Genomic DNA, 13,122 nt, shown 5'->3' on the forward strand with positions numbered 1-13,122 from the left:
TATTAAAAGAGCAAATCTCTGAGACGCAGCGAGCAGATCTGAGCTGACGGGAGCCGGAGCCGCAGGACTGTTTACAGAGATGCTGACGTGTCTGATGAAGCTTTGCTCTCTTTTACAACAAATCAAAAGATATATGTATACACACACACACATATATATAACTTGAACTGATTCACAGAAATAAATCTATATCTAAACGTATTAAATTTATTTCTGTGAATCAGTTCAAGTTATATATATGTGTGTGTGAGCGTGTGTGTGTGTGCAGTTCCATTGAATGAGAAATGTGTTTTAACAATGTCGTTAAACCGAGTGTACGAAGGAAACCGTTAAAATAAGCACAGCTTTAACAACAACCTTGAAATAAGAGCGCGAGGTTTATCTGATAATCAGATGCATATAGCGTTCGTTGCTAGCAAACAGACATCGGGCGCGTTTTCTTTCAGAATCATCATTCGCCGATGGAGAGGAAAAGTTAAATACTATAGCATTTTGTTTTATGAAAATGAGATAAAGAAGTTTTCGCACTGAAAGAGAAGTGATCGCGCGCTCATAGACGTGCCAGGCTATATCTGCAGCTAAACTGTATAAAAAGCAGAATGAACTGATGAAACGTTAAGACAATAAACACAATAAATAAATAACATTTATGATGCATGATGCAGTGCAAATTGACATATAATTTATTACAGTACAGAAACTATAAAGTATATTTTCTACCTTATTCTGTGCAGATAATTGAAATAATTTTTTGTAGTATATAAACCAATCATAAAATTGCCATTAGGAAAAAATTAGATTTTTTATAGCAAATTCAAAGTAAGAGATAAGAAAATAATTCCTTGTAAAAAAAAAGCAAACAAAAAAAAAAACAAAATTATTGTATTTGACATTTCTGTCACTTCTGATGATGGCTGCGCCCCTGGTGTGACAAAATGTAAGGCTATACATAATACTTTTAAAACTCTTTTTTAAAACCTTGGCTTACATACATTTCTACATATGCCATGTCATAGCATCATTAAACTAGCATCTAACAATGCACAAAAGTGTTTTTTTTTTCCTCTAACCCAGTGTTTCCCAACCTTTCTTTAGTCGCGGCACCCTTTGGAAATTTTAACAAATTTGTGGCACCCTACAAAATTAATTTTGTCACAATATTTGAATTTCTAACTTCGATATGATACTTTGAAAAGTATAGATATTCGGTACAGCAGGGAAGAACTGCAGAATACACTGTCATACAGATTTTAATATTATAAAAAAATGTTGTCCATCAGTGGTGGCAATCAGTAGGCTAATTTCTAATGAAAAGACCAATTTATATGACAGATTTTAATGTAGGCTTTTATTCATATGTAAACATTGTGAGATAGATGAATCGTAAAAAGTGAATCCTGAGCGGTCGGAATTTCAGTGCATCTCTAATTATTGGCAACATCAGAAATGGATATTATATAATAGCTGCTTTTTTGAACATTTTAGCAATTTAAAAATATTTAAAAAATATTTTTTTACACGGCACCCCTGCTCTCGACAGACGGCAGCCCGGTTGGGAAACACTGCTCTAACCTATGGTTCTCTAACCATAAAGGCTGCTGTGTAATTTGCCCCCTGACTAAGCATTTAAAGAATTTAGGGGAAGCATTTAAATAATCCTGTGAATGCACTTAAAGAATGCAGAACCGAATCGTTAATGTAATCAAATCAAATTTAATTGTGAATCGAATTGAATCGCTCTGAATTTGCAAAAATCGTTCTTGAATCGAATCGAAAACCTATGAATCATGAATCGAATCGATTCGCTGTCTACCCAAAGAGTCACAGCCCTAATAATAATGTATTATTTATACACTATTATAGTACTTATTTCTATTTTGAATTAGCTTTTATTTTTAGATTTGGAATTTTGGAAATTGAAAATATATTTATATATTTATATTTCTTTAGCTTTGATTTGTTTTGTAATTTTAGTGTTTCACTTTTTATTTCAGTATTTCAACGTTTCTGATTTTTGTTTTTTTTTGCATTATAAATTGCAGTTTTACTTTAAGTTTGAGTAATTTTGTTTTGTGCATTTGGCATTTTTTGATTGCCAATTCTTTCTTTCTTTCTTTCTTTCTTTCTTTCTTTCTTTCTTTCTTTCTTTCTTTCTTTCTGTTTCAGTTTTATTTGATTTCGGTTAGGTGCATTTCTAATTTTCATTCTAGTTTTTTTAAGTGTTTCATCTAATATTTATATTTTATTTCAATTAACAAATGACTTGTAATAGTTTTAGTTTTAACAATAACAGTGCTGTTTAGCGGCTCTTGCTGCGTCGCGTTATGAATTGCAGTTTGACACGTTTTAGAACGCAACAATTTCACTTTGACAGAGTTTGGAGGGTTTCAGTTTTTTGGATTAAATGAATGTTCATGACTCACAGTAACACAAGACCACTGGCTCTTCACTGTGTGTGTGTGTGTGTGTGTGTGTGTGTGTGTGTGTGTGTGCGTGTGCGTGTGCGGTGTGTGTGTGTTTGTGTGTGTGTGTGTGTGTTTGTGTGTTTGTGTTTGTGTGTGTGTGTGTGTGAGTGTGTCAGTGTGTGTGTTTGTGTGTGTGTGAGTGTGTGTGTATGTGTGAGGACGTGCAAAGCGTGTTTCCACCCACTAAAAACGTTCCTGCGCTGATCTGAAAAAGATCGATAATGAGAATGAGGCCTGAACTTCTCAAACACACTCACAGTATGAATCATCCGAGCTCAGAAACACAGGAGAATCAGAGACGCAGAGCTGCCCACATTATCAGTGACACAGAGCCACATCATGTCAGGAATCAGCGGCTGACGCGCTCATGAACAATCCTCCATTATTCTCCAACATTATAACCTCATATATTTATGACCCATAAACATGGACTCCTTACAGATTCTATTTCCCACGTTTCCACACGATTTAGTGCCAGATACAAAATCCTGATATATTTCAGGTGTCTGCAGTATCTTTCAAGTTATTTATTATTATTACTGCTATTATTATTATTGTAATTCTTATTATTTAAAATATTTAATTACATGATATTTTTCTACTTGCGTTAGTACAGTACTGCTATATGTATTATGTATTCATTATTTATGTTGATCTAATTTGTATTTTTTTATTTAAATTTTTATTCTTTCAGTATATTTAGTCTTTCGGATTCATCATCATCATCATCATTTAAAATATTTAGTTTCTATTATTTCACTTTTTTTCCTACATTTATTTATTTAATATAAATCAATTTTTTATTGTTTTATTGTATTTTTCTCCCATAAACATATCATTATTTAGTGCCAGACACAAAATCCTGATTTATTTAATGTGTTTTATGACCTTTTTCTGTCTGTATCTTTATTTATTTATTTAAATTGTTTAGTTTCTATCAATTAAGTATCTTTATTTTTTCTACTTTAGTATTGTACTGTTATATTTATTTATTTATTTATTTATTTATTCATTCATTGATTTAAATCTAATTTTTCTTTCCTCTGTAAGCACACGATTATTAAGTGCCAGACACAAAATCCTGCTTTATGCAGGTATTTTATGCTCTTTTTCTGCCTGCAGTATCTTTCAGAGACTCGTAAAATGTCATAGATAAAGTGGACAGGGAGACAGTGAGATGAAAACATCTATCCCAGCATGCACTGCGGCTCAGGCAGATCAATAACAGCATCCATCTGAGCTAAAGCGAGCAGAAGTAAAGCAGTCTCCGAGCGTCCGGATCATGTTTGAGAAGTTTGTCTGCCGTGTTTTCAGTCTTTAGACCTCGAGCCAAAGTTAGCTTTCAAAATGTAGTCTTTTGTTTCATTCGTTTGTAGCTGATTGTCCGCTTCATCCAGCACAGTTTGGTCTCTGTGTTCTTGTTTGGAGGGTGTAATCTATTAACTACACACATCAGAAACACGTCTGTCATAAAATACTTTAACAATTTATATTTAAAGTGATCACAGTTTATTAAAAACATTGCAAGTTACAAATGATTTCATTACTTCGTTTCAATTCCTCGGTTATTCAAACAGCGAATAAATTATATACAGAAAGCGAGCAATGAATTTCCATTATCACTGACTATAGTCTAGCGTGAGTTTAAGCACTCTCAAACAACTCCCATTATAATCACTGAAGCTCCTACACCGGCAAATGAATCTCTCACTTACATCTTTGTTGTTTATGATGGGAGGATTCGCGAGAGAGCAGAATTCATCGAGCGCGAGCACTGAACTAAACTCCGGCGTTAACGCCTCAAAACAACGAACGACTCGAAGACTAATCATTTCTCTTTCCTGTACAGAACCTATTGGATGTTGCGCGACACGACACGAAATGAACGAATCCCTCGCTTGAGACAACTCATCGTTCCGAGTCATTTTAAAGATTCGTTCGAAATAGAAGAATGACCCATCACTACTCGCGAGGGCGCTACTTTTGAAACTGTTTAATCGGCATGAAAACAGAGACTCTATGGATTTCTCAGGCAGGTTTGGTGCTGATCTCTGCTGATCTCTGTTGTTCTCCAGGTTTATACGACAAACAGCCCCAATGGAACGACAGGAAAGACGTTTAAGGTTCACCTGCAGCTCTGGGACACGGCGGGACAGGAGAGGTGCGCTCTTCTCTTCTTATTCCTGATCACATCCACACAGTCAGTGGAAGCGTCTCAAAGCAGCCTGTTTCAAAGATCGTTTTAAAGCAGCTTCACAGTAATAAACAGGAAAATAACGGTTAAATGTTGTTTAATTCATCAATCGTGATTAGGGTTGGGTATTGTTTTGTTTTTTTTCGATACCGGTGCCAAATCGATACGTTTAAAACGGTTCCGGTGCCTGAACCGATACTTATTAAAAAAAATAAATAAATAAAAATTCCACAAAAAATGATGGATTGGCCATTAGCACCATAAACACATGCTGTCTGTTTCATTCATACTGGACGCCAGAAGGCGCCCTCGCACAGAAAATCCACATATCCAGTCACAGAAGTAGCGGAACTGGTGACCCTCCAGGAAATCCCTTATATGGACAAAGGCATCGCTATTATAGCTGTAACTGAGTAAACAGAACATATAAACGTTTTGAACGATAAAACAAAGACAATAAACACTCGACTGCGACAATATAGTTTATCTGTGTTATTCAAGCCATCTCTGGTATTTTCATAACAATTAAGTATATTTATAATCTTCACGTGCGGTGCCGGTGATGATGCTTCTTACGTCCGTTTCGGAGGACCAGAGGACAAATATTTAATCGATCGCTCAGGCATGGCACCGAAATCTGCGTTCGGATTCGGTTCTAGTACATACCGGTTACATAGGTACCGGTGCCATATTGGTACCGGGTTTCGGTACCCAACCCTAATCATGATACAATTTCAGTTTTAGCTGTGAAACAGCTCCACAGAAGATTACAGTGTCATTCAGATCAGTTCAGTTCAATAACAGTGTTGATGTTGTAGAGTTAGTTTCATTATTCGGCTCAATTCAGAAGTTAAATTGGAGTCCGGTTTAATTGATAAAATTGAATATTAATTCTCTTTTATACTATGTTGCATAACAATTTAAAGTATTGTTTAGAACATATTTAGTCTCTAATTATTATTATTCCTACTTAGCAATATTGTAGGAGTACTGTAGTACTGTACTGTTAGATGTATTATTTATTTATTTAATCTACTATTTTATTGTTTATTTATTTATTTTATTTGAATGTAATTTTTATTGTTATTATTATTATTCATTTAAAATGTTGTTTCTATTAAGTTACATGACTAATGTACTGTTATGCATTATTTTTTTTACGTAATATTTCATTGAATCTATTTTTATCGTTTACTTATTATCTTATTTTTTATTAATATTATTATTATTTAATGTTTTTTATTTTTTCATTATTTATATAAAAAATAGTCTATTAAGTTACATTACATTTTTCAACTTACTGTTTTACTGTACTGTTAGATGTATTATTTATGCATTTATTTATTATTTAATTTAATTTAAATGATTTTATTTTAATAGAATTTATCTTAATCTAATACTTTTTGTGCTTTAATATAATTGTATTTATTTGAATATTTTTATTATTAATTTAAACTGTTTTTCTCGACCTTTTTTTCCTGCTCCTGATCTGGCGGACTGATTGGGTTCTCTTTGATTCGCTCACTTTAGCTGCCGCACTGTAACTCCTTCACCATGAGCTGCGTTTCCTTCATCACAGCAGAGACAACACACAGAGATGTGGATCAGTGTTTTACTGCTGGCCTGACTCTGACCTCATGATTTGGAGATCAGATGTTAATGCACTGAATTCAATGATTGCAGGCAGTTGAAGTCTAGGTCTGTTCTCCGCAGGTTCAGGAGTTTGACCACGGCCTTCTTCAGGGATGCGATGGGTTTCTTGCTCATGTTCGATCTGACGAGCCAGCAAAGCTTCCTCAACGTCAGGAACTGGATGAGTGAGTGACTGCAGATGCACCACTAACTAACCGGCACTAACCAGCACTAACCAGATTAACAGGCACTGTGTGCGGGTCTGTTAGTTACAGTGCTTGCTGGCGAGAATTCCTCTTTCTTCTTTTTCCTCTTCCTCTTCTTCTCCTTTTCTTCCTTACACACATTTCTGCAGTAGATTCAGTCTGAACTGCTGTTTTGATGATAATTTCAGCTCTGTAGCTCTGCTGTTGAATCTGACACTCTTTCGTTTACACTAAAACCTGAAACTGTGAAACACTTCTGTGTGTGTGTGTGTGTGTGTGTGTGTGTGTGTGTGTAGGTCAGCTCCAGGCGAACGCGTATTGTGAGAATCCAGATATTGTTCTCGTGGGTAATAAAGCCGATCTGAACGACCAGAGAGAAGTTCAGGAGAAACAAGCGAAAGAACTAGCGGACAAATACGGGTGAGTGTGTGCGTCAACTTCACTCTTCAGTCATTGATGTTTTTTTTTTTTTTTTTCATTTATAATAGATTTACTTTTTACAAATATATATATATAATTATTAAAATATATTAAAATATATTGAACATAAATGTATAAACATAGTAAAATGTTTTCTAGATATTTTATATACACTACCAGTTTTTGAACAGTAAACATTTTTATGTTTTTAAAGACTTCTCTTCTGCTCACCAAGCCTGCATTTATTTGATCAAAAATACAGTAAAGCAGTAAAATTGTGAAATATTTTTTTTTTAGTTTTCTATGTGAATCTCTGTTAAACTGTAATGTATTTCTGTGATATTCCATTCAAAAGCTTGGAGTCAGTATAATTATAGAAATTATAGAAATTAATACTTTATTTAGCAAGGATGCTTTAAATTGATCAAAACTGATGGAAAAAAAACATTTATAATGTTACAAAAGATTTCTATTTCAGATATTAATTTCTTTCTATTCATCAAAGAAACCTGAAAAATTATACTCAGCTGTTTTCAACGTAATAATAATAATAATAAATGTTTTTTGAGCAGCAAATCAGCATCTTAGAATGATTTCTGAAGATCACGTGACACTGAAGACTGGAGTAATGGTGCTGAAAATACAGAGAAATAAATTACAGTTTAATAGATATTCACATAGAAAACTTTTGAAAGTATTTCTGATCAAATAAATGCAGGCTTGATGAGCAGAAGAGACTTCTTTAAAAAAACATAAAAAATCTTACTGTTCATTTTATACCATATAACAACCCAAGTTTCCATTTTTGCTCAAATGTAATAATTCTCATATATCCATGTGTGTCCCAGGTTCTTCTTCTGATGTTTGTGTTTGTCTCCTCTTCCCAGAATTCCCTACTTCGAGACGAGTGCGGCGACCGGCGCGGAGGTGGATAAAGCCGTGGTGACGCTGCTGGATCTGGTGATGAAGCGGATGGAGCAGTGTGTGGATAAACCGGCGGCGGAGCACGACACGGACGGCTCCAGCAAACTGGACGCCGCGGCGGGAAACCAGAAGAAGTGTGCGTGTTAAAGCAGACCTACTGTATTACTGATATGTGTGGACATTGTGTTTTCCCTCGGAGAGTTTGTGAGAGCTGTCGTACTGGCTCGTGATCTTTAATAACCCCGTCCAAATTTAGCCCAGATTATTACCGTCTGCAAATGTCTCTGAAATATTCGATCTTAGGTCAGAAACTCCGAAACTAAAACCCTGATGTGGCCATAATCTCGATCGGACTTGATTCTTAAACACCCATCATCTAAATAGATGTACATAAACAAAAACAGAAATGTCTGGCTCACTGAGAGCTGAGCGACATTCATACACTACCAGTCAGAAGTCTGGAATAATTATGACTTTTTAATGTTTCTGAAAGACGTCTCTCCTGCTCAGCAGGGCTGTGTTTATTTGATCAAAAATATAGTAAAATTGTGAAATATTTTTACAATTTCAAATAGCTGTTATCTATGTGAATCTCTGTTAAACTGTAATTTATTTCTGTGATGCGCAGCTGTATTTTCAGCATCATTACTCCAGTCTTCAGTGTCACATGATCTTCAGAAATCATTCTAATATGCTGATCTGCTGCTCAAGAAACATTTCTGATTATTATCAATGTTGAAAACAGTTGATTGGGGTAAGTACAATAAAATAAGATTTAAAAAAAAAAAGGGGGGGGGGGCATTTTTATTGAACAAGGATGCATTAAATTGATCAAAAGTGACAGTAAAGATTTCCATTCCAAATAAATGCTTTCTTTTCAAGTTTCATTGGATAAAAGCACCTGCCAATTTTTTTTCCTTTCGTTTTTAGTGCATAAATATTATTAGTAAAATAGAAATAGTAATTATTGGGTATAGTAAGAGTTTATTTCAATAATGTTTGTTATATATTACTCATTTAAATGTTGCAGTTTCACTTGATGTTACTTTTTGTAAATATATATATATATATAGACTACAAATTTTAAATTAATAAGGAAATTAATGCTTTTATTCATCAAGGACGCATTAAATTGATCAAAAGTGACAGTAAATGCATTTATAATGTTACAAAATATTTCTATTTCAAATAAATGCTGTTCTTTTGAGCTTTCTACAGAAATATTGTGCAGCTCAACTGTTTTCAACATTGATAATAATCAGAAATGTTTCTTGAGCAGCAGATCAGCATATTAGAATGATTTCTGAAGATCATGTGACACTGAAGACTGGAGTAATGATGCTGAAAATCACAGGAATAAATTACAGTTTAACAGAGATTCACATAGAAAATGGCTGTTTTAAATAGTAATATTATTTCACATTTTTGACTGTATTTTTGATGAAATAAACGCAGCCCTGCTGAGCAGGAGAGAGGTTGGTCTGGTAGAGTATGCTCATGGTTTGACGGCTCTGGTGTGTCAAACACTACGTCACTGGATGTCAGAGTCTGTGCATGACTGACTTGAGCTTGTGAATGTGTCTCTGGTGTCGTGAGGCTGCGGATGCTTGCGTGTTCATGCGTGTCGCTGCATGCGGTCACACACTCCATGCAGAGCTCTGGAGAAACTCCGCTGAAGAATGTTTCATATTCCCGTCTGAATCTTCTCGTCCTGTTCGCTTGTGTTCTCATCAGCCCTCAGAAGTGCAGATTCATGGTTGAATAACTGCGGTGTGTTTGTGAGCGTCTCAGGCACACGCTTCTGACTTCTGGACACTTGAAAGAAATCCATGTATTTTTAAAGCATCTGTGTATAAGAATGGAGTGAATAAACTGGGAAACATTTAATAATCAGGCAGATTAATGCAGATCTCCTTCTAATGTCATGGTTTTTAGGCTAATGTCCTGAAAACACACCCAGATCGTATTTCACGCCAAATTCAAAACCATTAGGATTTTTTGCATTGTGACTTTATTTTCATGACAGGTTAAAAGAAAAAAAAATCTCATTACTTTTTTTTTTTAATTTCTCAATGTCTTTCATTACTGTGATGCAGTATTTTATTTTTATTTAATTCATTTAAAAAAAATTTAAGTTGCAGTAATGAGAATTTTGATTTTTTTTTTTTAATTGTGAAATTGTTGGATTGCAAAAACATCTCAGTCCTATATAAAAATAATAGGTTTTATTTTCTTAATGTGAAATATAATGTCTTATTTTTGTCATGACTTTGGAGTGAAATGCGACATGTATTTTAAATATGAAAACATGTTCAGGTCATATTTCACCCTAAATTCAAAACCATTAAGATGTTTTGCATTGACATCATTTTCATGACAATTAAAAAAATTACATTTTAACACTAAATTCTCATTACTATATGTAAATGTTTTACTTTAGATTTTTTTTTCTCATTAAAAATCTCGTTACTGTAATACAATGTTACTTAAATCAGCAAAGAGGCCTATAAAATGTAATGTTTTTTTTACATTTATTTTAATTTTTTTATAATTTTCTTAACGAAAATTTTTTTATTTTGGGGTGAAATTAGGCCTGGATGTGCTCTTGTACAAGCAAATTATTACATGTTTTTGTTTTTTTCAAAAAGGCAGCATAAATACCATGGATGTATCTTCTTACATTTATTATTACAATTACAATACAATACAATCTTGGTCCTAAAATTCTTGTTAATGCAAAATATAGTCTTTTTTTTGCCTTATGAGTTTGGGATGAAATCTGACCTGGTTTGGTGCGATTGATATGGTTTAATATATGGTCTGTGCTGTGTTGATTCTTAATGGCGTTTTATTTTTGTCCTCCGGTGCCAAACTCATCCTGTGCCATACTCGCTTCATAAAGCATCATGACGCCGCGTGTTTGACGAATGAAGGACGTCTGATCGCACGCCTTTAAATGTGACAATCTCTGGATGGTGTTTCTACTGAACTCCTGCTTGGCCTTGAACTTGGCGCTTTGGTGTTTTCCTGGTTTCTGTGGTTTCAGGAATGGCTTTATGACCAGTGATGTTGTTCTCTTGAAGTTTACATTGATTGATTGATTTTCTCTCCTCGTGCCTGTAACGATCTACTGACCGAAGAAACGCTGCCCGAGTCTTTCTTAACTCCTGTAAGCTCTTTTACTGCATCACCAGTATATAATAAAACACGAAATAACACAACTGGTTAAAAAAATAACTCCTCAGTTTCCTTTGAGAGCGTTTATTTTTTGTTATGCGTGTAACATGTTACTAAAGAATAAAGAGGAAAAAATGCTCTGGAGTTTTAATGGTCCATTTGTGAATGATGCTTGTATTTTAAAATAATAAAAAATGAAAAAAATTTCCAAAAATATTTTTACTTATTTTAAAACATGTTTATGTAAATAGGTTTTCCACCAATATTTTTTGTGGAAAAAAAACAAAACATATATATATATATATATATATAATCTAAAATTTGAATATATTATATATATTATTATATTATATATAAATGTATTTTTTAAACAAATCCATGTATTTCATTTTCAAGATTTTTTCCCCAAAAAATATACCAAAAAAAAAAGTCTTGAGATTGGAAATATATTTTCTTGCTCCTGAAATATATTTTGGTATATGAAGGTTGAAACTAAATGTATTTTTAATTTCATAAATATATTTCATTGAGCTTCAGTTTATAACACATATTTAGCATATTATACAAATATATTTTGAAAAATATTTTAGTAAATATATTTTCCACCAAAATATTTTTTGTGTATTTTTGAGAAAAAAATAAATAAAAGCAAAACCGTAAGTTTCATTCCAAGAAAACACTTAAAAATAATAATTTAAATTTTTTTAATCATTTTATTTTTTATTAAATTTTTTATGTAAATATACAAAAAAAGTCTGTAAGATAATTTTATTTTCTTGCTCCTGGAATACATTTTAAAATATATTTAATTGAGCTGAAAAATGTTTATAACACATTTTTAGCATATTTTTAAAACATACTTTGGCCAGAAAGAAAAAATGGATCATATGGATCAAAACTGGCTCAAATGTTTGTAATTTCTCAGTGTAATTTAACCATCAGTGTCCGTAAATATAGAAATGAAAACCATTAAGATGTTTTGCATTTTCTCAATTTTTTTCTTGCAATCTGATTTTTTTTCTCTTAATTGAGATGTAAACTAAGAATCACAAGTCAGAATTGTGATATACACTATAAACTCACAATTCTCAAAACATTTTCTTGCAATTCTGAGTAAAAAAAATAAATGTAAAAATGTAAATTACAAGCTATAAAGTCAGAATTACAGGCAAAAAGTCAAAATTGTGAGAAATAAACTCAAAATTAAATGGTGACCACTGGTGGGAAAAAAAAAAAATTATATATATATAACTTTTAATTACTTAAAAATAACAATTATTCATTTTCTTAATTTGTATTAATTGACAGTTATTAAAGTTATGAATCACGTAGACATACACACAAAACAAATCTTGATTTATAATATTTTATTACCATTTGGTAGTTCCACGTTAATCTATGAACTCCATATAAAACACCCTGGAGCTAAATCTGCAGCACAGCATCACGAACACTTAATAAAGACGATTCCCTTAATGACCTTCAGCAGAATAATATCAGCACAGGTCCGTCCTGATCGCTGAACGCATGCAAATAAACTCATCAATATTTATTCCTATCTAGATTATATTAATATATGCATAATGTCATTTGCCTATATGATTGAATTGAGAAATAACAACAGAAACCGAACGGAGAGCTTGATAAAGAACTAATGCACACGATAGCTTACTGTAAACCACATGAAACCAGATTTGGCAGTGACGGCGAAGCAGATTCTCCTGTAAGTACTTATTAAAATCCTAAGAGCGTCAGTCCACAGGAAAGAGCTTTTCCACAACATTGTTTATATGGAGCTTCTCTGGATCCGGTCTCCCTCTCGTAGACCTGGACTCGAGTGGTTTCCGTGATCTGTTTTGGTTTGTAGTCTTCATTTGAACGGAAACCGTTTGACAGCAGGTTTACGTTCAGGTCCAGGCTGATTGGGTTTTGGCAGTTTTTGATATAGTTTTAGCTTCGGTTAGGCCGGTTCGGTCTGGTCCCGTCCCGTCACACCTGAGTGATCTGCTTCTCTGTGGATTCGGTCTGATCTTCCTCATCATCATCTTCACTCAGGTGCAGCTTCAGGTTTTCCAGAGTTTGTCTCGACTCTTTCCTCCTGCTG

The 13,122-nt window shown here is 33.5% G+C and overlaps 2 protein-coding genes across 4 annotated transcripts in view; one reads left to right on the forward strand and one right to left on the reverse strand.

Moving 5' to 3' along the window:
• The window catches only part of rab27b (RAB27B, member RAS oncogene family), a 36,208-nt gene extending 25,026 nt beyond the window's left edge, over positions 1-11,182 (forward strand). The window contains exons 3-7 of one of the 3 annotated variants that reach the window (XM_016470272.1): positions 4,541-4,626; positions 6,373-6,476; positions 6,794-6,917; positions 7,805-7,977; positions 10,744-11,182. In XM_016470272.1, the coding sequence (XP_016325758.1) occupies positions 4,541-4,626; positions 6,373-6,476; positions 6,794-6,917; positions 7,805-7,977; positions 10,744-10,751 (495 nt within the window). In that variant the 3' untranslated portion in view covers positions 10,752-11,182. Of the gene's footprint in view, positions 1-4,540; positions 4,627-6,372; positions 6,477-6,793; positions 6,918-7,804; positions 8,254-10,743 lie in introns of those variants that run through there. The other 2 variants (XM_016470273.1, XM_016470271.1) reach the window with 2 other exon arrangements.
• A 1,825-nt stretch (positions 11,183-13,007) lies between these two features.
• LOC107675715 (cingulin-like protein 1) overlaps positions 13,008-13,122 on the reverse strand; it is a 15,417-nt gene continuing 15,302 nt past the window's right edge. Inside the window, exon 14 of the mRNA XM_016470129.1 lies at positions 13,008-13,119. Coding sequence (XP_016325615.1) covers positions 13,008-13,119 — 112 coding nt within the window. The remainder of the gene's footprint in view (positions 13,120-13,122) is intronic.

This window comes from Sinocyclocheilus anshuiensis, unplaced genomic scaffold (genome assembly GCF_001515605.1).
Source record: "Sinocyclocheilus anshuiensis isolate Anshui unplaced genomic scaffold, SAMN03320099.WGS_v1.1 scaffold708, whole genome shotgun sequence".
NCBI lineage: Eukaryota > Metazoa > Chordata > Actinopteri > Cypriniformes > Cyprinidae > Sinocyclocheilus > Sinocyclocheilus anshuiensis.